This window comes from Lacerta agilis, chromosome 16, assembly GCF_009819535.1.
Source record: "Lacerta agilis isolate rLacAgi1 chromosome 16, rLacAgi1.pri, whole genome shotgun sequence".
NCBI classification, from domain to species: Eukaryota; Metazoa; Chordata; class Lepidosauria; order Squamata; family Lacertidae; genus Lacerta; species Lacerta agilis.
In genome coordinates this window covers 5717990-5744221 of record NC_046327.1, presented here as the reverse complement: position 1 = coordinate 5744221, position 26232 = coordinate 5717990, and the positions used below count along the sequence as shown (strand labels likewise).

General features: G+C 39.9%; 2 protein-coding genes across 2 annotated transcripts in view; one reads left to right on the top strand and one right to left on the bottom strand.

Annotated features, from left to right (window-relative positions):
• Nucleotides 1–132: 132 nt before the first annotated feature.
• On the top strand, nucleotides 133–23832 carry LOC117061093 (RNA exonuclease 1 homolog). Its single transcript, XM_033173775.1, has 16 exons — nucleotides 133–283; nucleotides 1339–2687; nucleotides 3094–3189; nucleotides 3845–4058; nucleotides 5000–5142; nucleotides 6070–6207; nucleotides 8525–8639; nucleotides 8791–8850; nucleotides 9313–9462; nucleotides 9948–10061; nucleotides 11800–11873; nucleotides 13251–13361; nucleotides 14587–14702; nucleotides 15668–15806; nucleotides 17941–18061; nucleotides 23686–23832. The coding sequence occupies exons 1-16, from the start codon at nucleotides 133–135 to the stop codon at nucleotides 23775–23777; spliced, it is 3183 nt and encodes a 1060-aa protein (XP_033029666.1). The 3' UTR covers nucleotides 23778–23832.
• Nucleotides 23833–24900: 1068 nt separating this feature from the next.
• The window catches only part of TEK (TEK receptor tyrosine kinase), a 54383-nt gene continuing 53051 nt past the window's right edge, over nucleotides 24901–26232 (bottom strand). The window contains exon 23 of the mRNA XM_033173312.1: nucleotides 24901–25271. Within this exon, the coding sequence (XP_033029203.1) occupies nucleotides 25197–25271 (75 nt within the window). The 3' untranslated portion in view covers nucleotides 24901–25196. The remainder of the gene's footprint in view (nucleotides 25272–26232) is intronic.

Sequence of the window (26232 nt, the reverse complement as noted above, 5' to 3'; positions counted from 1 at the left end):
GCGGGGCTTCAGTAGCAGCGGCGCGTGGCCTCGCCCCTCCCACCTCCAACGGTTTTCGCCGCGTGACCGAGCCTTCCGCCGGGAGCGTTGCGCGCCTTTTCTCCGGCGTGGGGGAGGCGGGAAAAAGGCGGGATGCTCCCTTCGGCGGGTTACTTCAGGAGCCTCCCTTGCCCCTTCGACGCCCGCGGGTGCCGGCGGCCCCACTGCCAGTACAGACACGAGGCCCTTTGGCGCCGTCGCCGCCTTCAAGGGGAGCCGCCGGTCCCTCAGTCTTCCGCGCTGGGTGAGGGGAGGGAGCAGCTGCTGGCGCGTGTGGACGGCGGGCCTTAAACGCGCGTTTTACTTAACGTCGCCGCCATCTCCGTCTCCGTCGTCCTTCACACCCGCCTTTCCCCACAAAGGTTTCCCCGAACTGGTGCCTCTTACCCATGAGCCAGATAAAATATTCATCCCAACCTGCGCTTTTAAAAAGTGATATTCCTTGCTTTGTGTCTCATTCAGAGAAATGAGATGGAAAAATAGGACCTTTTTAATTACCCGCATCTGTGTTGTGCAGTGCGGGATTTAGGTGTAAGCTAAACAAGCTAAATAGGACCCCCCCAAAAATTAAAAGGGGGAAAAACTGGATGTACATTTCTAAAATATAGGATAAAAAACAAAACTTACAAAGTGTTTTGTGTTGTGTAGGCTGCTATGATGTAAGTCAAGCCGCCCTGCTAGCCTGCTCCCTAAAATATCACTGGATTGCTCATTTCTATATATAGGGTGCCTACATTCTGCATGTGCAAAGGGCTTTGGATACTTACAGGAACATAAATTACCATATAGCATATATTTAGCACAAAAAACAACAACAATGTGTTGTTGGCAAAGGACAGCTGGACATATAAATTACATTCAGTAGCTTAGGGCCTCATCAAACCTAAATCCGGCCCTGGTGTGTTAATAGTCTTTGTATCTTTTTCAATAGTTCTTATTTCTATGTTTCTGTTTTAAAATGTGTTGCCATGGCATTTTTCATGTGATTTGGAATATGGTTTTTTTAGGCACCCCTAAAATGAATTCACTTTGGCTCCTTCACAATGTCTTCCATGAGTAATTTTTAGAAAAAACGCACATGGTTTAGATGTGCTCGGTTTTGTATCGTGGTGTGTCACTTTAAAGCAATAAAGTACCAGTATTCCAATGCCCTTTAAAAATACCGGTAGTTGATGAAAGAACTAAGAGTTCCGGCTAAGTTCTGTAATTTTATTCTTTAATGCTCTGTTTGCATATAATTGAAATATTTGTGTATAACTTAAGGCTATGGTATTTATAAAACTTTCTTCTAATCAACAGGTCTTGATAAAAAAATCCAAGAATTAGAAATGATCAACAAAGCAATTCAATCAGTCAAGACTGAAGTTGAAGAGCAGAAGAAACTATTGTGTTATGACTGGGTGCAAGATTTCAAAAATAATGTGATTCTTGCAACAAATCAAAACAAAGGAAATAAATCTTTTTCTTATGAAGGCGGTGCCTGTAATAGTCCCGTAGAAGTAAAAAATAATGCCATTTCAATCTCAAAGGAATCTAAAAGGTCCAGTAAATATATTCTTGACCATAGCTGTCCATCTACTGATCTTGAATATGACCCATTACTCAATTATTCTGCAGGTCTCGGGTCTTCTTTGAAGGACGTAGATAAAAATGACACACACTACTCTAAACCTTTAAAAATATCTCATTGTAGAGATTTAGAAGCATCTATAAAAACCTTTCCGGGTGAAAATAGATTCAGATCCCCAAGGAAGAGATCAGTAAGTTCTTCACCAATAAAACTCCATGAATCAGATGATGATGTGCTTATAATAGATGCCCCACCAGTGAATGTATCAAAGAAACCAAGGATAAGCAACACCTATAAAAAGTGGAATAGGGAAGTAAATGAGATTAGTTTTGGAGCTAATTTAGAAACACTTCAAAACTCTGGAACATCAGATATTTTGAAAAATTTAGAGGGAGAAAGATCAGACGTCATCACTGTTGGCCTGCATAGTGTTAATCAAAGTGATGGAAATAAAAGTAAAATAAAAATTTCAGCAGCAGAAAGTGCTTACTTAGCTGATGTCAAAGCGAGTACTTTGAATGTAGGAAACAAACTTCGGACAAAATATTACCCTGCTACTAAAGGCAATAATGTATCTCAGATGAAGTTTGAAATGAACAAAGAAATCTTGAAGGAAGAGTCAATGAATGTTATTTCTGTTAAAGCATGCAATATGACTGAGGAGGTTAGTAGTCATAAAACTTTGCTGAAAAACAAAACTCAGACTAACCTATATTCTAGAGGCAGTACAAAAGATAGAGTTGCAGCACTACAAGAAAGCTCTAAAAACGATCCAGTACCTTTTGGGAAATGGAGTATTCAGCTGCATGGAAAAAGCAATGCATTGCCTATTACACGAAGCTGTGTTACTGTTCCAGTGAATGAGGACACATTTCTTGAAAAAACTGGCAGAAATTGTACTGATAAAACTATGAAAATGGATGCCAAAGAAAATGAGATAATAGTATTAGACTCTTCTGAAGATGACGTTGAAGAGGATAATGAACTTTCTGAATCAGATGATACCATGGAAGAATGTCGGAGAATTTTCAATGAATTTGTTGAACATGAAGCACAAAAGGAAAGATTAGCAAAGCAGGTACTTTTGCTTTTCTCTGTTTGTGTCTGCCTTTACTAGGAGGAAGGTATAAAGTGTTTTCTATTTAATCTGTTTTTCTAACCATTCAACACTTTTATTTGGTGTATACCGGTAAGTGCATATTCACTTGATGAGAATCTGGAATTAACAGATGATAAAATTCCAGCTAATAGCTAGAAAACAAGTACAGTAGTACATTTTTGTTAAATGAAGGGCTTTTGTAATATTAAAGATTGCCTATGGATTTCCATCTTCTGAAAGTGTCTTTTTTAAGTTTCAGAAAGCCAGAGTTCATTAGACAACTGCAGTATCATGAAAACAAACCATAATTTGTTGTAATTTTACACTTTAGAAACAACAACCTTGATAGTTAGTGTATGGCTATTTTCCTTTCTTTAAAAAAAAGCAGGCCCTTGCAGTGCTAAGAGACGTAGACTCAGATTTGAAGACAAGTATGCTTCCTGGACAGAAGAGAAGAATTGCACACACTGCAAAATTTGATGTGAGTTTCAATCTAGCAGTTTGGGGGAATATTTGCTAGTATTTCATTATGTAAACACGGATATAGGTTAATAGCAAATAAGAGGTGTCAACCTATTGAAATTAACGGACCTAACTTAGTCATGTTAATTAATTTCAATGGGTCTACTGTGAGTAGGAGTATCATTAGATGCAGCCCATGGTGTGGGAAATGGTTCTTAATATCTTAAATGAGATACTAACACTTTGTCTTCTTAAAGCATGTGAAACCTGTCAGGGAGGTTCTAAGTCTTGCATTTTCCTCTCATTACTACGATTTCAAATGTTGACTTAATTTGCGTTTGTTTCATCAATAGATTGTAGATACAATTTGCATATCACCTTAATGTTAAGAGCCACCAAACACTAAGATGCCAAGTGACAAAATATCAAATGATATATTGGTGAACAAGTCCAAATTGCTAATGGACAAACCGTTTTCTGATGCAAGGTGCTCTACTTTCAACAGAATGGTATTGATAGTAACTGAAATAGTGACCCAACTGTTTGACCATTTATCTTTATGAAGAGATGGAAATACTGCTTTACAGTCTTGGGGTGTAACTGTAATTTAGGGTAGTAAATACAGTGTTGCACTTACTGAATTTTGAAATTTTTCGTTTTTCAATACTCACCAGGTTAATATGACTAAAGAAATACCAGTAATTGTGCCTTTAAAAGCACCTCTTCCACAGCGGACTTGTCATTCCAGAATACTGCAAGCACAGCAACAAGCAACACAAATAACAACTGCTGTTAAAAGTGGTCAAGCTTTTGTTGCTGCAACTTGCGGCCCAAAGAGAACTGCATCTGTAATACCAGCTACTCAGATTCAAAGCATGGGCCCCATAGGTATGACTAAGTAGTATATTTCACTTTTGATATTCATTGAGTTTCATATGATGGTTTGTGTGAGTTAAAACAAGATCTCATAAAATTTAGCTTTAATTCTGCTTCCCAGTCCCCCAGACCAAGAAACCAACAGCAGGGTATGTAGAGAATGAGTAGTTGATTGTTCTTAGGCTTCTGATTCAGATCAGGTTTCATCAAAATATAGCCATTGGTCCATGTATTGATAGCTTAGAATCTGTGAGAGACAAATGTCGTGTCCGCCAGATGTTTTCAACAATTCGCATCATCCCTAGCCATGAAGGGGAAGGGGAATAGAACACTGTTGCACACTATATGAAAACATGCCCACCTGTGTGTATGGACAATCCAGATGGTATCTGTGACTTTAAATGAGGTGATTGCAAGAAGGTGTGCACAATTGGTAACCGCTGTACAAAAGTGCACTGTGGAAAAATGACACTTGTGCATTTCAAAGGCTACATTGTACACAGCCTGTATCACAGCCATTGTGATTGCAATACCTGTTTTCTCCAAAGCAGAAGTGGATTGTGTTTTTTCTTTCTTTCTAGTGTCTCTGATAGAATTAGTGATGTGTAAGGGATGGTTTTGGGATATATTGCTTTATGTAATTGCTGTTATATGTAAAATAATTGCCAGTACACATGTTCAGCAAGCTGTTGGAAGGCTGGTATTATCAACCAGCAGCATGGAAACCTTCAGCAAGCTCAGGTGATCACATGACAAGTCGCATTGTCTGTTATACCTGTGGCATGGAATGGTCACCAAACAACAGCTGTTCATCCCATGTGACTGCCTTAATGGTCACTCTGGCATTTACTGTAATCTTTCAGCTTCCAGATAAAGTTTAAGAAGATAGTTTGGCTATGCGAAGTGCATTTACAAACAGAGCTTTAAAACTACACAATTCTTGTCTATTTCAGTTTGTTTAAATGTGTTTGAAGTTCAGCCTGTAGGAACAAGCACTGGCCAAGTGAATGTACTACTTCCTGGAAATGCATTGACATCAGTGCCATGTAGACTTCCCAATTATCCTGTAAAAAAAAATACTCCCATGCCAATTAAGGTATTTAATATTTTCCTTTGTGTTAAATTAGAGTAAAAGGCTTCTGGGTTTATAGTCAAATTTATTAAGAAGTTATTGGGGGACATATGGGAAACCAGTGCATAAGGTGCCATACAAATCTAGTTTGAAATGGTGATGTTCTAATATTTTTTAAATTTAAAAATCAGTAAAGCAGAGGTGGTTTGTAGGTTGAAGGTGACCAATAGGGCCTTCCCATCCAGTCCACAGCCCCTTCTCTTCACTGCAATGTGTTGTTTAGACTTTGACATAAACTGAAGACTGTGTTCAAGCCATAGCTGTCAACTTTTCCCTTTTCTTGCGAGGAATCCTATTCGGAATAAGGGATTTTCCATTTAAAAAAGGGAAAAGTTGACAGCTATGGTTCAAGCCTAATTCTAGTATGAACATTTTTGGTATGTAGGTTGTTTCATCTGTGTAGGGATAATCCTCCATTCCTGTGTGCTGTGACCCAATAGTAAACAGTGCTTATTTTAACTATGATTCATTCGAATTTGAGTCAGGTCAGTGTGTGTGTGTGTGTGTGTTTGTCCATGATGTCCATGTTTGCATGTGTTTGAGAGTAGGCCAGGACTCATTTTTGGCCCCACTGACCTTGATGGGCTGGCAAAGAGGGAATGCAGCCAATGGGATTTAAAGTGTTAACAAACAACCACAATACAGTATATTTAGAGATATAGTTTTCTGTTGAAAAATATTCTGACTTTGCCATACTCTTGCAATTTTGGGGATAGGATTTGAGGGAGAAGAGTTTGTAGCTATAATAAGGTATTTGTTCAGAAGTCTTTTCAGTGATTTAGAATCCTTTTATTTTACCCAAAACAATACCTTTCAGTAAGTTTAGGAACGTATGGTTTGTGTTATTTTAATTCATGCACAAAGTAAGTTAAATATAAGTTAACATTTCAGGCATCAAGTCAGAGAAGGCCTCCTGTAATTGCCGAGCTGGGATCCAAAGTACCACATGACACAAGGCAACGATATGTCAATTTTTTTTTTGAAGAATTCTTGAAAGTTTGTGCAACAGTCAATGAAGCTTTGGATAAGGTCTGCAGTAGTTTTAAAAACCAATCTAATTTCCTTTTTATGACAGTTATATGAATTGTGGATATGTGAAATAAATGCTGAGTGCTTTGTTACAAACATAACATACAGTGTGATCCTGTGTGTATACTCAGGAGTAAATTCCATTTATTTTGGTTGGACTTTTGCTCCAAATGAAGCCTGCAGTGTACTGCAGTATGCAATCCTAAACCTTTTTACTGGGGTGAAAGTCTCTTTGACCATAATGGGACTTGTTTCTAGGTGAACATACATACGTTTGCAGTGTTAATGGTACCATATTGGTCTGAATATAAGCCTCACTTTCCCCCCAAATTCCAACCGTGGAAAATTATATTCGTGACTTGACGATATGCAGCCAGGAGTGTGGGGCAAACAGCGCCAGGAGCACGGCAAATTGGCACCCGCCCCGCGCATATTCCTCCATCCTCTCCCCGAAGTCAGGGGAGGAAGGGGAAAGGCCAGCGGCAACACAGCATGTCCGTCTGTCCGTCCCCCAGTATGCAGCCAGCAGCAGCGAGAAATGGAGTGGCTTATATTTGTGTATTTTTTCTTTTTCCCTCTCCAATTTTAAAGGTGTGGCTTATATTTGGGCCAATGTGGTATATTAATAAGCTCTTTGAAAATTGCCATTGGCTGAAGGTTTAATCTGGTAATAATTCCTTTGATTACAGATGCTTCCATTCTTTTCTATTAACCTATTTGTCTGACTGGGCAAATTTAGAAGATCTTCCTTTTTTATGGGCAAAAGTGATAGGGACTTTCTGTATTCATTGTGGATTTTTCCTAAAAAGTAAAAGTTCATTCTTAATATTTAATTACTTTACTAAATGTATTTGTCACCCAACAATATTCCTATTTCCAAACAGTATTTGAAAAATAAACATTCCTTAGTAATAAAAAGGCTAAGAATACAACACTCATCATATATTATTAAATTGTTACTGCATATTTAACAAAAGAAACCTAAATTGGAGATACCAGGAAATCAACTAACACAATCTTCTTGAATGAAAATAATTGATTTCAAAAAAGAATCTGATTTAAAATAAATTCTGAATTTAAATTGAAGCGGATATGGTGATTGTACTTATCTCTGAATCTGTTGTGAGACCATCACAGATAAACAATGCAGTGCAAAACTATAGGACTATTTATAGAACATAGTGGAGTGTTGGACTTGTTTCTCAAACTGCATGCAAGCACACACAGCAGTGCCACACAGAAAGCCACTGATGAAAACCAGAAGACCTTTAAAAGCAGTTTGTGATGGAGGGAATGAAAACATTAAAATGAAATGGATCTCTTGAGTTGTGGCCACTGAACTTTAAATGCCACTTTCTACCCTATTTTTTGCTCCAGAAGACTCACTTTTTTCCTCCTAAAAAGTAAGAGGAAGTGTCTGTGCGTCTTATGGAGCGAATGCATGGTCCCTGGAGCCGAATTGCCTAGGGGCCAAAAGCAGATTGTGCTCTGTTTTTTACAAAGAGAGAAGGGGGGGTTGAAAGGAAGCCACTGAACAGCTGTTCAGCAAGTGATTGGGAGAGAGATAAGACTCCCTTTCCAGCCCCGCCCCCTTGCCCAGGCCTCCATTGTTGAATGCAGAGGGAGGCTGTTTGTTTCCCCAGCGACATGTGACTGGCTGATGAGATTATCTGTCTGGAAACTAGAAATGGCTGTAGGACTAGAAGCTGCAGAACTGTGAGTTAAACCCCATAAAAACTGGGCTTTTCCTCTTTGAAAAAGAAGCTGCACCACTTTCAGCTGATCCTCAAAAAAGCAGAGCTTTTCCCTTTGCAAAAAAAAAAGCTGCACCACTTTCAGCTGATCCTCAAAAAAACAGGGCTTTTCCCTTTGCAAAAAAAGCTGCACCACTTTGAACTGATCCTCAAAAAAACAGGGCTTTCCCCCTTTCCTCCTCTAAAAACGGTGCGTCTTATGTTCAGGTCTTCTAAGGCAGGATATAAATAATACATATTTATTGATATCCTGCCTTTTTCCCTGATGGGACTTAAGTCGCTTACGTATAAAAACACTAAAAGATATCCAAAGGCAGCCCTGTTTAGGGAAGTTTTTAATGTTTGATGTTTTATCGTGTTTTTAATACTCTGTTGGGAGCTGCTCAGAGTGGCTGAGGCAACCCAGTCAGAAGGGCAGCTTATTATTATTATTATTATTATTATTATTATTATTTATTCTGCTTGGATGCTCTTCCCCATTATATACTCTGTTCCATGGGGGGAGTACAGGTTAGATGTGCAATTTACAGTATGTGTCATGCACACTTTTCTTTTTAATGTAGGCATTGATAGAAGAAAAAGCAATATATGACCGTTGTGGTAGTAAAAAGATATACTTGAACATAGCTGTGAACAAGCTTAAAAAATTGAGGGATCATAGCAGTGTGCCATCAGATGGTAAGTTCCAATGATGTGGGAAGGGAAAACTGGTAGTTACAATGGACCAATTTTATTTCTCTTTAAATACATTTAAATTACATATAATGTTTGTTTGTAGAAATAAGTTCACATTAACAATGTGAGAAATCTGTGATTTTATTTCGTATAGGCCAGCCCTCAGACAATAAACACACTACTTCAACTGGCTTTAGAAAAGAAGAAAAAAATGGTAAAATAAAACTATTACTGTCTTTTGAAAAATTGGCACAAAGTATTAAAATTATTTCACGAGTGAAGTACTTATAATATAAAAGCTACTTTTTCTAATTTTGATACTCTTTGATTACTTGCTTAAAATGAAAATGAAAAGTAATGAAAAAAATTCAGTGCTTTCAAAATGTTTTTATTCTTGTCTTTATTATGTATTTTTCTTTTTTGTAATTTTATGCTGTGAACTGTGCTGAGATCTTTGAATGAAGGGTTATATATAAATTTAATAAATGCTATGACAAATGGCATATATTTAGGATGAATTTGTAAAGTTTCACAGCATATATAAAGTTAACCAAAGAAAAACTATCTGCTACTGACTATCGTACCTATAAATTGAATCTGAAAATAATTCTGACCATTATAATGTCTGAATGACAGCTCTTCAGAGTTTTTTAATTGTTTTGTTGGGGTGATTAAGATTTTACAGGAATTACTCTCTATAAACTTCTAAAAGACTATGCTTTGACTGATGAACAGTTGAAGGAAAATGGCTTCCCTGAACCAAATCCTGAGAAACCTGGCAGTGCTGTACTATGCAGTGGCACCATAAAAGCAGCTTTATCTGACTGTGAGTAAGTGAGAATGGAATGAAAAATCAAAACCCATCAGAAAAATCTTCCTGTATTCAAAAAATGCCTTCCAACATAAGATTTCATCCACAATGTGCTACAATGAAATGCTTATAAGTGTCACTCATTGCCAGTACTGTGAATCAAGTCATCCTGGTTAATAAAGCTTGAAGGATAACTATATTTTTTCTGCTCTTGAACTATCATAATTTAACAATTTAATTAATATTGTTTGGATGATTATCCATCTGTTCCATGCATAATTGGAATATATCTGAATTACTCCTACCAAAGCTTTACTATTTTGATCTGTAATTACACTAGTATTAGCAATTCCGCTGCCTAGTAATGTGAATGAGAACCAAATCCATTAGATTTCTTGGAGTTGTCTGTGATGATTAAAATGGTTTATGGGGGTAAGTGCAGATGAACATCTTGCAGGTCTCAATTCTGGCTTACTACTGGATTTTGTTACTGGTTACAGCTTCCAGAAGAATTTGTTGTCGATGCGGAGAAATATATACTGTAAATTCATCAGGAAGACATGTTCGGAAAGAAGAATGCAGCTACCATTCTGGTAGAGTATTAAGGCATAAAGGTAAGAATAAACTCCTGTCTCCCCAGACATAGACTGGACATGCCGGTGAGTTTGAGACTACTGAGGTAATGGCCAGTGGCGTAGGAAGGGCGGGGCATAGGGGGTGCTCCGCCCCGGGTTCCAGGGGAGGGGGGTGGCAATCCCCAGCCCCTCCCCCAGCACCCCGTCTGGATGGGGCAGCCCCATGAGCCGCTGCTCGCTCGCCGGCCTGGATGCATCTGGCTGGCACTGCTGCTCCTGCGGTGAGCTGGTGAGCAAGCGGCGGGTCATGGGGCTGCCCAACCCACCACTCGCTCACCGGCTCGCAGCAGCGCCAGCCGGATCCACTACACATGCCTGGAAATTCTGGGCATGGGCAGTGCATCCAACGCGTCGTGGCATCACAACGCATGCGCCGTGACAGCCCGCCCCCAGGGGGATGCCTCCGCACCACCGTCCCGGGCGGCAAAGAGGCTTCCTACTGGCCACTGAAGCAAGTTAAATTTTGATTAACAATGAAGGGATTAAAAACAGTTTTGCTTGGATTTTTCCTTATTCAGCCGCCAATCACTTACCATTAGATACAGACTTTGCACTAATTTGTGGTGTAGTGTTCTTAAGCAAGGAACAAACATTGGATCTGTGTTCTTCTCACCACTTCCTGTCACACATGGTTTTTCATGCTCGTTTCAATATATAACAATACAGAGAATTGTGACTTAGTATTTTAGTAGCAAGGATCTTAAACTGGAATTGGTTTTAAATATTATGCTTAGTAAACCAACATTAAAACACAGTGCCCCATTTCAGATCTAACAAAAGTGATGCTGTGATGGTGATTAAATTAAACCAAAGTTGGCATCTGAGGGAGGAACATGCAGGTCTGATGCTTGTTCCAACTTTCCTAAATGGTGGTTTAGCATGCCAGGACTGTCACCACCCCCAAAAGAGCCCATGTAGGTAGTGTAGTTAAAACTAATATATTCAGCTATTTATGCTTGACTTTGTACAGTACCTCACCTCCATTTTCCTGCTCTTTTTAGTAAAATACATGAAGGGTGATAAGGTTGTTGTTTCATATTCTCGGTATAGCTACAATCTTGAGAGAAACTGACACATTTGTGATAAAACTATAATTTCTTTGGATAGTTAGAAATCCAATTCAGTATCCCTTTCTTCAGTGCATGTATATTTGATCCTAGGAATTCAACTTGGTTTTGTTAAACTGATTTTTTTTTAAGCAGAGCTGCTCCCATAGTGTCCGAGTTTGCATATTTAAAATAAATTCTGGTTTAATGTGAATGAAAAGTGTATTGGTGTATGCTGCTAAAATTATGGGCGCTTCACGTATCCCTTGGTATTACTGCTGCCAGGAAACAGACTGTTGTGTTGTCAAAACCTGGGGTTGTAGTTTCTTTCTCCAAACAAATCATGATCCAAAACCAAGGTTTTGTTCTTGGCTTCTGCTTGTGTTTTGTTTAGGGGAAACTAACAATGAGCCTAGGGTTGAACTACATGACAAGGCAGGCAGACTATGGTACGTTTCCTGACAGCAGTGAAAGGAAAAAATGTTTGTGATTTCAGCAGTGTGCATATTTGTTCACATTAAACCATTGTTTAATTATTTGACTGTGACGTGTGAACCAAGTTAGTGTAAGAAGATAACTGTTGGTTCACAGTACAACTGATCAAAATTTTAATTTTTAGGATAAGAATCGATTTGAAATTACTCATCTTCCTATTATTTATCCTGTAACAGTTCCGGGTGGTTTGGAAACACGTTACAGTTGTTGTGAAGGAGTGGTAGGATCTCCTGGATGCCAGGTTGCAAAGGTGAGAGTACTCTCCAGTTGCTGTTCTCAAACTTTTCACAGCATATATATTTCTCAGGATTTTGTTTTAGCTTTTGCTTGCAGCAACCTGCCTATAGCCACTGATTGGCTGTCTACATAGAGAGGGATTGACAGGGGTCGAGCATGAAAGACAAAGTGTTTTAAAATCTCCTCTTGAATTCCAGATACAGCTGTTCAGTTAGACTTGTTATCTTAGCAGAACTAGAGCAAAATAGGTGAGCAAGATTCTTTCCAAGAAGCTCCAACCCTCCTCTTTTGTGTAGAGCAAGGTGGTTCAATGTGCAGCTCAAGGACCACATGGAGCTCTTGATGTCTTTTTTGGTGGCCCTTGGCAACATTTGACACCCCCCCCCCACGCTGCAGCCCTGCCACTTCCTCCCCAAAGCTGGGTAACTGAGGCTCTGGGCTTTGAGAAGGAGGCTCTGACAGGTCCTAGAGTCGTCCCGCCTGCTTCCCAAAGCCCAGTTAGTGCTTTCCCAGCTTTGGGAAGGAGGTGGGTGTCAAATGTTGGCCTTGCGCTCCCCCCCCCCCCGGCAGTGTGCCACCTGCAGGTTCCATGTTAAAGTACTCTGGCCACCAACTTGGTATGAAAAGTTGGGCTGCCCTAGTGTAGTGTGTGCTCTGTATTTATTCTTGGCCCTAGAAGCAGTTTCCTGAACTGAATATTGGTGTAAGTGTAGTCTTTGGCAGAGAGACAGACATGTTAAAAATGTATGCATTTCTGAAGTTCCTAAAAGGGAGATGAGAATAGGGGTAGATTTTTAATTTGTTTTTGGGAATTCTGTTCTCGTGATAGCATAATATGCTAGAAAACAAGATGGGACTGGTTCTAAAAAAGGGTTGGGGCTCAAGCCTGTCCTCATTTCCTTAAATCTAAATTTGTGAGAGAAAAGCAGATAAATAATAAATTAGTGTTGAACATGCTATGGGACACTTTAATTTACACTTTCTGGTACTTGGTCCTGATATTAAAACAAGCTGTATCTTGATTAACAGTGGCAGATGCTCTAATTGTTTTGCTTTCTGAATTAAGGTTTAGATTGTGGTCTTCTATTTAATTTTTTTGCTTCCCTCATCTTGGTTACTGTGTGGGGGGAATGAACATTTGAAATGCATGAAGAAGTAGCATTTAAAAGACAGATAATGAATGCTGAGGATTTCAACTTCATATTCTTTAACATCAACCAATATTCAAGTGCCTGACAAAATAGTGTATAAACTTCCAAAAGATACTTAGTAAATTTCTAAGGTGAAATTCCAGAAAAGGGAAGTTGGAAGTAGTATGGTTACTTAATTAAAAGTTACTGAAAATATGTCACTTCTCAGACTAATTTGAATATTCCTTGGTGCTTTGTAGCTCCATGTTCATGATGGCAGAAAAGAAAATATTGATGGCTTTGTGAAGACTTTCATCAAACCACCTCCACTTGATGGAAATCGTGGCGTATTTGCGTTAGATTGTGAAATGGTATGCTAAGTTAGGATCCTTTTAAAAATTGCAATTTAAAGTGCAATTGTGTTTTCCTGACAGTATACCTTAAGGACAGGTGTTGCCTGTGCTATTTTTCTAGAAAAAGAGGTGCCGGAACTCACCCTGAATGCCTCACTTATTCTCTTAGAATGCCAATGGCGCCCTCCTGAGAGGTGCTGGAACTGAGTTCCAGCTGAAAAAAGGCACTCGATGCTACTCTCTTCAGTTGAGATATGTAGATCAAACAGGACAGGCTGACTTGAGAAGGAAAAACTGCCTCATAAAATGCACCGGCTTTTGTTGCTCTCCTGAATTGTAACTGGGAATTATTTTTGTGGTTTTTTTCGCTGATTGTATCTAACCCTGGTGTTGCTACATGATGAAGCATGGGTTAAAAACTTTTTAAATATTTTGAAATTAAATAAAACATGTAATCCTGGCAATATACTTCTCTGGGGGTTGGATATTAGTGGCTTTTTGTTTTTGTTCATTCCTTCTCTAGATATAGAAAGTGCAGGATGTATTGGAAAGAGTATAGGATATACAGTGGTGCCCCGCTAGACGACTGCCTCGCTAGACGAAAAACTCACTAGACGAAAGGCATTCGCTAGCGGAAGGCTGCCTCGCAAGACGAATTTTCCTGTGGGCTTGCCTTGCAAGACAAAAAATTTTTTTCCGTCAAACCGCTATTCTCCCGTTGGTGCTTCGCAAGACGAAAAATTCGCTATACGACAGCACTCGCAGAACGAATTATTTTCGTCTTGCGAGGCACCACTGTATAGGACCGTTTAGCAAAAACAAGCACACATTTTTACTTGCAGCTACATGTGTATTTTTCATTCAGTGTAAGAAATTACTTATAAAACTTGATTAACATAGAACTTCCATTGTAAATTGACAATATAATCTTTTGGGTAATCAAGTAGCTTACTAAGAGGTAACTGATGAATTGAAAACATCTTTTATCATAATAGCTGACAGGAATTTCTAAAAATGCCTGAGAGAAAAGTGTTACTTTTATAATTTAAAGTTTCTAGTATATACCTACACCATGCACTGCCATGATTTTCAATGTAAAAAACATGTTTACAAAGTAGCAAAGATGTGTTCACCTATCTCCACCATATCAAAATTATATTAGTTTTCATTTCAGTTTATTCAGAACATAATCAGGAACTAAACTTAATTATGAAAAATTCTATTTAACACATTTCTCTTCTAGTGTTATACAACACGTGGATTGGAACTCTCCAGAGTGACAGTAGTCGATCCTTCACTTCATGTCATCTATGACACATTTGTTAAGCCTGATAATGAAATAATAGATTTTAATAATAGGTATGTGTCTTATTCAAACACCAAAACATCAAATGTTTGAAGATAAGTAACTGTTTGCACTCAACAGTAAACCAGAAATCCTGAGAATAGGTCAGACTCTTTATGAGCTACATGTGAGTGCAATAGAGCTCCTTTGCATTTGCTTCACTCCTCCCTTTGTGTGAGCAGCCAAACAAGCCAGGTTTTAGTGCTTAATCATGGGAACCCAGGTACAATTAATTGTTTCAAATCAACCCAAGGTATTAAGCATACCTTAAATCATAGCTTCCTAAGTGTAATGGCAAATGGCATCAAATCAAGCTACCGGTAGGTTATGAGACTGTGTTTGGCTTAATATCTTCAGTTGTTTTGAAGCCACAATTTATAATTCTAATCTTCACATGTAAATGATAAGCTATGGTTTAAGTGCTGAAACCCAGCTATGATCAGCTGCGTGCATAAAAGGGGGAAGGAGGCTGTCCTTGTGCATAACTTGGCTCATTAAGACAGGATTTTTGATTAGCATTGCATGTAAATGCTGTCAGTGATGTATAACCCATGGGCTACTTGTATAGTGTCCCTGCTTTTTGCTGTAGTATTTCTATAAGAAGTGCATCAGGGCTCTGGAGTTACTTCTTCTTCTTCTTCTTCTTCTTCTTCTTCTTCTTCTTCTTCTTCTTCTTCTTCTTCTTCTTATACTGTATTTAATTTTATAAGTAATAATTAAGTGTAGGTAAAATATGTGTAAAATACCAGCAGAGAATAGGATTCAGACAAATAATAGACAGATAATGTTATTACTTTGACATGGTCTGATTCCTTCCCCAAATTTTTCATTCCAAAAGGAAAATAAAAATTATTCAGTTCTATCAGTTGTGGGATAAGTGAATCTGGTATTTCTAAAATATTCATGTCTCCCTATGTCTCCTTTGACTCTAATTGAACATTCATATTGTTTTACTTCCCTTGACACTGATTTGCTTTAGGTTTTCTGGAGTGACGGCAGAAGACATGAAGAGTACTGTAACATCAATTCGGGATGTGCAGGCAATATTGTTAAACTTGTTTAATGCAGACACAATTTTAATTGGACACAGTTTAGAGAGTGATTTGTTTGCTCTTAAGGTAAATTATATAGAATGACAATATATTTAAAATGATTTTAAATGTTTTGCTTAAAACTTGTTAAGGTTTAACTTCAGTGTACTGTCTAATACTGCACACAGAAGTGCCCTGCTGGATTTATACCATCTAGTGTAGCATTCTGTTTCCCACAGTGATTAACCCACTGCCTCTGGGAAGCCCAGAGACAGAACATGAGGACAACTCTCTCCTTTGCGGGTCCAGGTTCACTGGTGTGGTGTGGGTGAGGGATAGATCTAACATGAATTGCAATAAAACAGGATAGCAGTATTGGAATTTTAAGAAGTCACAACACTTCAATCTCCCAGGACATTCTATAAAAGATCTCAAAGTAGCTGTCTTAATACAAAGAAATTTCAGAAATAGACTGGAAAGAGAAGTGGCTGAATTACAACTAATCACCAAACTTAAAACCACGGAGAAACCTGGTCTGAACAAAGACATTGGATTCTTATCTCATTATACATGACAAAGCTATCTTTAGCCATCTCACCACTTGCCTTTCCCTGCAAGACTAATTACAGCCATTAAGAGTCGTCAACAGGTTTTCCACACCTATCAGCTGATCACCCATTCCCACCACCCTTCTGAGCAATACCCCTCCCCACTCCCTCACTATATTTAAGGATCTGGTGACTTCTGTTTCAGTGTATCTGAAGAAGTGTGCATGCACACGAAAGCTCATACCAGGAACAAACTCAGTTGGTCTCTAAGGTGCTACTAGAAAGAATTTTTGATTTTGTTTTGACTATGGCAGACCAACACGGCTACCCACCTGTAACTACAACTTTATTGATTACAGATTTCAGCAGGTTTTGGCACTAGTTGTGTATCCTGAAATTGACCACCCCAACTGCTGGTTAATGATTGGTAGAGTTGATCAAGGTTAAGGGTCACCCTATGACATGCATCAAATCAGGGAAATCCCCAAGACCACCATTTGCAGTGCTATGTCCTATCAACTCCCAAGCTGGAGGTCTGAACAAGAAGTACATCTCCCAGGCTCCCATTAAGGGGCACCCTGAAACTGCAGAGCCCACCCACCAGCCACTTATACTTAGGATCCAATCCAATTAAATTTGTAGGCAAATTCTTCCCTGACCCCAAAGATCACTACCCGAGAACTTTCATAACAAGGTGCCCTATAAGGACCTGCCTGCTTACCCTCAAGAAAGGATAGGCAGGGAATCTGAAGAGAACTGAGGCTGAAGCTTGGGCGTGGCTGGCTTTTATATGTTTGGAGCAGACCAGAGGGGAAAATCTTCCCTCTGGTCTGCTCCCAAGCTGCACGCAGTAATCACTCATGATTGACTGGAGGCCCGTGAGTGAGTCTTGAGCACACTGTGCAGCTGGAGGAGGAATTGACCCCCTCCAGCCCCACTGAAGCTGGAAGAGAAGCGCAAGACCGCTACTGCTGTGCTAGACCACAACTGCTACTCGCCACCATTCGGAGGTAAGTGGGCTTTGTTGTTCCCCAGCAACTGACATTCATAACCACACTGTCTCTAGTCCTAGAGGTGGCATGCAGGCATATAGTCATCATGGGTAATAGCCATTGATGAGTGGCTGTATATTTGATGAATTTGACTAATTTTTAAAATAATCAAAGCTACTCATCATCACGGTATATTGTTGCAGCAAATTCCATAGTTTAACTATGCTCTGAGAAGGAACTGCTATGGTAAACATGTTACAGAGAATGGGAGGATGGGTTTTGTAGCTTGCTAGCCGGGAAAGAGGCTAGGATGCGTAGTATGAGGCCTTTTATAGCCTTCCCCCAAATCTAGTCTCCAAATCCCATATTGGGCCAAAATCCAAACCCTTGTGAGAGTACCTTGCCCTCTCGCCCTCAGAATGGCCAAGGCTTCCCAGCCATTGCATGCTATGCTACTGGAGAGACATCAGAATAGTGCCACAAGGTAGCCACAGCCTTTTCGCCACTTCCCAGTGGCATTGCTGTTACCCTATGTGAAAAAGTTAATGTGAAATGGTACCAGGATTATAAAAGCTTTAACTGAAGCGATAGTATGTTTTTTAACCGCAAGAATATTTTGGGAGGCGACACACAATCCAGTTTGAAGTGTCACTGAATCATCCAGCTTTGTTTCTTTTCCAGCTGTTTCATAATAAGATTGTGGATACATCAGTAGTTTTTCCTCATCGTTTAGGCCTGCCTCATAAAAGAGCACTTAGAAATCTCATGGCTGATTATCTCCAAAGAATTATTCAAGATGATGGTAAGACCTGGTGAAAATGACTGTGTATTTTACAGTTAATGGAGGAGAACCAAGAAGCAAGCAATACCTATGTTGTCACTCAGACTTTCCAGTTTGATCCAGGATTACCAAAATAAGGATTGGATTGGTCATGTGCCTTGTTTGATTACTGGAAGCTTGAGTGTGGGTACTGACTGCATTGAAAATTACTGTCTCTGAGGTGATATTGAATGACATGAAAGTTCTCCCTGTGGTGTCAGATCTCAATTGCTGCTTTTAAGTTATGAGCATGTGTATCTAAGAATCAGCTGTAAGTTCACAAGAATTAAAAAGTATGGGCTGTGTATTAGGAGAGGTTCACAAGCTCTCCTCTTTTCCTTAATTCAAGAAACAAGTGGCATGTGCCTTCCCCAGGTATCATTAAAACTAATCACACAGATACTACATATTTTAACCTTGGCCAGAGGCATGCCGTAGCAGAGGGTAAGTTAGGTGGTTTCCTTGGTGATTTTAAGATCTTAAATGTAAATGAAGACTACAGATGTATGGGATTACACATCAACATCTTGTAGGATTCGTAAGTTGAGCTAGAAAGTGGAAGAATGCACAGAGGGTAATTGAGAATATGTACTATTAGAGCCGGAATTAAGATTGCCGGAAGAAATATCAAAAACCTCAGATATGCTGATGACACAACCTTGATGACAGAAAGTGAGGAGGAATTAAAGAACCTTTTAATGAGGGTGAAAAAGGAGAGCGCAAAACATGGTCTGAAGCTCAACATCAAAAAAACTAAGATCATGGCCACTGGTCCCATCACCTCCTGGCAAATAGAAGGGGAAGAAATGGAGGCAGTGAGAGATTTTACTTTCTTGGGCCGAAATTAAAAGGTGCCTGCTTCTTGGGAGGAAAGCAATGAGAAACCTAGACAGCATCTTTTTTTTTTTCACTTTATTGTCAAATAATAATATATACATATATCTCTGTTTCAAAATTCAAATTCAAAAGCTCGAAGCAAATCAAAGCAAAACCATAACAGAATATCAAGCAAAATATTGCATTTATCCATCCAAAATTCCCCTCCCTCCTCCCCTTTTTTTTTTTATAAGAATTTATTGACCTTTTTCTTATAACAGCATATACCCACACCCACACCTACAATTAAACAAATACAAAACAAATACACTGATAAAACAAATACAAACAGTGTCAAGTTTTCTTGTTGCATCTTTTCTTTAAAAAGAAAATTTCTATTTCCATATCTTGACCATTGACTTCCCCTGCCCTTTCTCCTTCGAGTTCATATCCTTAATCTATTTTATAACCATTTCTCCTGAAATTCAAATTCAATTATATAGTTGCACACAATTATATATTCAACATTTAACTAACAATGCATCATCATAGTTATATCTCATCATAATTCTTCTTCCATTAAAATCTTCACCAATCATTTATATCATATCTATCTCTTCTATCCTTTAAACTGCTGCTAATAACATAGTAACTCAAAATGTCTCCTTTCATATTCAAACAAAAAATAAAACAAAAAGATTGTTGACAGTATTCACCCTCCGATTTCAAAATTCCATGACAGGCTGCTTCAAATTTTACTTAGTGTTTCACCCCACACCCCCTCTGTCCATTATTCTTCTCCTGGTGGCATCAACACTGAATTTCCCTGTAGCTTCCCTCTCCAAGCGTCCACAGATCCAGGCACAGTCCAAAACTCTCCTTGCCACGAGCTCCAGGATGTCCATCTCGTCGTCTCTCAGCTTCTCCGGTTCTTTGTAACATTCCTTTTCTTCTTGTGAAAACCATAATTCTCTGTCCCTGGCCCCCGAGCTCACACCTCGGGGACTGGATATAACAAATCTTACCGTCGCCTTGGGACTGCCACCCCCAAAAGGCGAGTTTCTTCTCCGAAGTAGCTCACTCATTTCTCTCCATCTTTCCAGACACCCTCTCAGCTCTTTGGCAAGACTTTCTTCCAAAGTATTAAAAGTTATAATAGCCTCCTCTGTGGGCAGTTGGTTCTCTTTCAGACCCCCACACAAGACTTTGACTTTCCTGTACAGCAGTTCCACCTTCAAAGCAGTGAGCCTCTGTTCGTCCGTTAGTCCAGAGTTCAGTACCAGTTCAAGGACGAAGCCCAGCATACTGGTAGAGGGGGAGGAAGTGGGTATCAGATTTCTACTCCTGCCTCTCTGTTCGTCGCCATTTTCCTAAACTGGAGCGCAGATACCGCAACTTTAAATGGAGATATTTTCCACTAATTTACTTCCCAAAATAAAAGTTTGCCAGTCTCATGTATCAATTTTAAGTACATTGAAACAGTTCTGTAGCAGCAGTTACTCAAATTGGTTAGCTTCTTTAACTCGAAGGGAAGAAGGCAGGCTGCCTTTCTCCTTCCCCCCGGATCGTTCCAAAAGCTCAGTTTCTGGTCAAATTAATTACTCACGACCACCGGGTTCCTTTGGCTCCATTCTTCAAAGGTAGAACTAAGACGCTCACCGCGGGCTTTGTCGCCGCATTTACATCCCGGTTGGGGCATATCCCCGTAAGCCCGGCTCCGTTGTCCCTTCACCCCCACTCCCCCTTTACAGGGGGGGCAAGGGAAGGGTTCGGAGCCTCCGTGGGCGCAGCCGGGGAGCCCAGGGTGCGGGACGCTCTTCCCGCACCCCAACCGGAGCCCCGCTTTGCGGTTGCGGGGCTCCTAACCCCCGGGATGGATCGGGCGCCTCGCAGCCGAAGCAGCCCCGACCACCCGCTATGGCGTCGCCAGCCGGAAGTCCCCCTCCCTCCTCCCCTTCCTCCCCTGCTTCCCCTCCCCCATGAGTGATCCTCTGTCTACAATTCCAGTTTCTCTTATCGTATTCAGTTGCGTTCTTTCCCAAACATAATAATAATAATAATAATGATAATAATAATAATAATAATAACAGCAACAATAATAATAATAATAATCTTCTATCTGTTTGTAACCTATTTTTTAATCCTCCTTTTCCCGTGCAGGTCTCTCTACTCAGTCTGTTAAGATTTCGTAATTAGGACAGTATTTCTCCATGTATTCTTTTAATCCTTCCCAATCTTTAATTAAATCTTTATTTGTGCGTCCTCTAATATTAGCTGTGATTTTGGCTGTTTCAACAAATTCAAGGAGCTTTTCCCTCCATTCTGCTATGGTTGGTAAATTTCCCCCTTTCCAATTCTTAGCAATCAGCAATCTTGCTGCTGCTGTTGCGTATAATAGTATATTTATTTTATTTTTGGGTATACCATCTGGGATTAATCCTATCAAAAATAAATCTGGTTTTTTGTCAAAATTTATTTTTAAGATCTTCTTTAAATGTTCAAATACTTCATTCCAGAAGGATTTTATTTTTTGGCATTCCCACCATACAAACCTAGACAGCATCTTAAAAAGCAGAGACGTCATCTTGCCGACAAAGGTCCGTATAGTTAAAGCTATGGTTTTCCCAGTAATGTATGGAAGTGAGAGCTGGACCATAAAGAAGACTGATCGCTGAAGAATTGATGCTTTTGAATTATGGTGCTGGAGGAGACTCTTGAGAGTCCCATGGACAGCAAAAAGATCAAACTTATCCATCCTTAAAGAAATCAGCCCTCAGTGCTCACTGGAGGGACAGATCCTGAAGTTGAGGCTCCAGTACTTTGGCCCCCTCATGGGAAGAGAAGACTCCCTAGAAAAGACCCTGGTGTTGGGAAAGATGGAGGGCACAAGGAGAAGGGGACGACAGAGGATGAGATGGTTGGACAGTGTTCTCGAAGCGACTAGCATGAGTTTGGCCAAACTGCGGGAGGTAGTGGAGGATAGTGGTGCCTGGCGTGCTCTGGTCCATGGGGTCACGAAGAGTCGGACACGGCTGAACGACTGAACAACAACAATTTGTGGTTTCATGTCTAGTTTGTATAAAGCAGTGCTCACCTGCAGCTCTGTCATGCTATTAAAGCATCTTCACCTGTTCTAAATAGATGGTCTCCAAACATTGGATGCATTTTGTATGATTGATACATGTTCTTGAATTGAGTTATTCACCTATACATGCATGTTGTCTTTTTATGTCTCGTGGGGGTACAGTTACAGAAAACTAATGCATACTGGTTTTCCCAGTAGTAATGTACGGAAGTGAGAGCTGGACCATAAAGAAGGCTGATCGCCGTAGAATTGATGCTTTTGAATTATGGTGCTGGAGGAGACTCTTGAGAGTCCCGTGGACTGCAAGAAGATCAAACCTATCCATTCTCAAAGAAATCAGCCCTGAGTACTCACTAGAAGGACAGATCCTGAAGTTGAGGCTCCAGTACTTTGGCCACCTCATGAGAAGAGAAGAATCCCTAGAAAAGACCCTGATGTTGGGAAAGATGGAGGGCACAAGGAGAAGGGGACGACAGAGGATGAGATGGTTGGACACTCTTCTTGAAGCTACTAACATGAGTTTGGCCAAACTGCGAGAGGCAGTGAAGGATAGGCGTGCCTGGCGTACTCTGGTCCATGGGGTCACGAAGAGTCGGACACGACTGAACGACTGAACAACAACAATGCATATAATCACACATGTACTTTACAGTTGCGCCATTATGATGTAAAGCTGGAGTCATTAGGAGTTAAAAAGCCTTTCTTCAGGTTTCAGTGCTGGAACTTGTGACCCTCCAGATGCTGTTGTACTACAATTCTCTCTAGCTCAATCAGCATGATGAATGATGGGAGTGAGTCCCACAACATTGGGAGGGCCAAAGGCTATCTGTACCTTCTGAGTTGCCCCTTTTGAAGCCCTAGGGAAGATATCCAAAGCCTGTCTAGCCCTTGTTTTACGGGCTATGCTATTTTTCAGTATTAGGGCCTGAAGGGTATTTTGCTGCAGAAACAAATTCTTATGAACTGACAGGCTCCAATCATACATAAAGTTCTAAATAGTGAATGATCCGCTGTTCTGTTATATGTTTGGGCATAGTCTTGCATACAAATGCTTATACAAAAAATCCAAAAGTGATGTTGCATTAAAATGTGTCCTTGCATCTGTAAACTTTCCTTTGCTTTTCCTTACAAAGCTAATATTTTGGAGGGATAGAAGGTGTCTGATTGCTTCAAGTGCCAGCAGTATCAGCTGCCCGTTGGCAGCTTTTGATCTAGTTGAACATAGGTCCTATTCTGTGACAGATCTAGATCATATTGTAGTGTGACTGAAATCTGAAACCTTGAAACCTATTAAGATTCTTCTGTGACACTGTGACATTTTTTCTATACTAATTATCCACCCTCAATACAGTTAGGCTGTGTACGCATTTGAAATAACAATAATACTTTTATTATTTATACCCCACCCATCTGGCTGCACATTCTTTCCCTCAAATAATTATGGGCACTGTACTTTACACCTCTCCCAGAGTTACAGCTCCAAACAGCAAACTATAGTGCCCAGAATTCTTTGAGGGAAAGAATGTGCTTTGAGGAGATACTGGATTGCTGATAATTTTTGAACTTACTACTCTTTTAATAGGGTAATTTTGGAAACAAATGCAAATACTTGAGTTTATTACTGCAACCATTAATGTTAAATATTCAGTGCCAACTTTCTAATCTTTTAAATACTATGCATATTCATGAATGTTATTTTTTCTAGTTGGTGGTCATGACTGTAGTGAAGATGCAGCTGCTTGTATGGAACTTATGCTTTGGAAAGTAAAAGAGGATACTAAAGGCAGAAGATATTAATGCTTTGCAGCAACAGCCTTCCTTCATCATTGCCTAGTGAAAGACAGTTTTCTGCCCCAATTCAAAAGAGTACTGCATTAAGTATATGCACTAGTTAGTTTTGCTGGAAGTTTGGGTTAATGTTATTCAGGATTATGCTATTTTGTTCAATATAATATTAGAGTTCATTATGGGAGCTTTGTGCTAGTCAGAATTGTTAATGTAAACTGCGAACATTTCCCAATTTTGGCAGATTGGAAAAAAATACTGTACTTACTTTCTTTTTATGAAGAATACTGTACTTATTTTCCTTTTATGAAACTTCTGTGTGTCCTAAGCAAAAAAGTTGTTTTCTGGCTGTCACTGTCTGCTGAAATAAAAACTCAAAAAAAGCTGATATAAATGAAACAAATGTTAATTATGCAGTCCGTTCATTTGGTTAGCAGATCTCTCTAGCAGTTGCATAGGTGGCCATTGGTAAGCAATTTGTCACTGTCACTGCTTTATGGCTTTGATCTATTTGTTAATCTTATGGAACAAAGTAAGTTAAATTGCAAATAGAGATTAAAGGCAGCGGTGGAAATGTGGGAATTTTTATATAAAGAGTCAAAGGCTGTCCATTACTGAAATTTCTGTCAAGTCCGTGTTCCAGTTCTAGTTAGTCCGGTGAGCCTAGGAGAGCAACACTGGATCTTCCAAGCTGGATCGGAGCAAGTCTCTTTTGTTAACTTATAGGAATAATCTAAAAACATTCCTGTTCACCCCATATATTTGTTGGCTAGAAGGTTTGTTAAAAGCCAATCCTGAAATAACCTATGATTCTTTTAAAGCAGTTTTAAACTGTTTTTAGAAGTTTAAATGGTGTTTTCTTGCTCGTGTGTGCCACGCTGGACTCCAGGAGGAGGGACATGATATAAATTTGATAAGAAAATAAGCAAATATACAATATTTGAGAAGATGGGTGCAGAAAGAACACTGCATACTGCGCCACAAATATACATGACAAATCATTGCCTCCCTTACATTCCTACCGTGTTTTGTGTTTTGCTTGCAGTGGCTCACAGGATTGGTGGAGGTTAAGTATGCAGTGTGACTTTATTGCTTGCAATAAATTCCAACATTATAGGGAAAAAATACATAAGTCTATGAAATGTAAAATGTATTTATTTCAGTCACTTTCTCTTTCCAAAAAGTGTATGACAAAAGATTTATATAGATACATATATAGTGCACATGCACACAATACACATAAACGCACAAACATACCTATGTACACACACACATACACATTCCTACAGCATACTGATTCGGGACTCACTCAAAAAGTGTGTATATAGCTAAGATATTGTACAGAAAGCGTTCTACGCAGTTTTGTACATCAGCACATTTCACCTTCCTTCGAGGTTGCTCAAAATGATAAATAACTGAAGATTTTCCATCTCAAGCAGCTTCTTCAGCAGAACAGTCAATGCCTGCATAGGTAAACTTCTCATACAGGGTTGTATTCACATAAGTCTGGAATTACAATGAAGAAGAATAGGCTCAGAATATTTTCTCTTTGCCCTCAGCGGCACATAGAAATTTTCTCTGTTGCAGATAAGATCCAGCTCCCAAGCCCAAATCATGTCCTTTGATCCCTAATGCGTCACAAAGAGCTGCACTGGTCACAGGACTAGAGAACAGTTTTAGGCTACCAGTTTATGCCAGAACTGCAGAACCTTCAGCTGTTGTTTGGTTAACAATTTGCATCGACCCTGATTGTGGACGACTACAACAATTGTCGGGTGACGGGTATCCTAGCCCTAGTTGATGCCTTTTCTGTTGATGGATGGCCGCCCTGACTCGGCCCCAAACACACTGACCAGATGCTTGGAAGCTGTGGCTGGATGGCTGCGTGGGTTCCTTCGAAGACAGAGGTCCTCTGGCTGGGTCGGGACGACATGGGGTTGGGGGGGGCAACTCCCATCTCTTGCGGGGGCTCAGTGCCAGCGCCTTCTGTCAAGAGTTTGGGTGTAACCTTTGACGCCTCCCTTTCTATGGAGGCGCAGGTTGCAGCCACAGCAAAGGTGGCATTTTTCCATCTCCGGCGTATTAAGCAGTTGGTCCCTTACCTTTCTCACCCTGATCTGGCCACAGTGATCCATGCGACGGTCACCTCCAGCTTGATTATTGTAACTCACTCTACGCGGGGCTGCCCTTGAAGCTGACCCAGAAACTCCAGCGGGTGCAGAATGCCACGGTGAGGCTCCTTACAGGGTCCTTGCCGCATAATCGCATTCATCCAGTGTTTTACCAGCTGCACTGGCTCCCGGTGGAGTACAGAGTCAGGTTTAAGGTGCTGGTTTTGACCTTTAAAGCAGTGTTTTTCAACCGTTTTTGGGCAAAGGCACACTTGTTTCATGAAAAAAATCACGAGGCACACCACCATTAGAAAATGTTAAAAAAATTAACTCTGTGCCTATATTGACTATATATA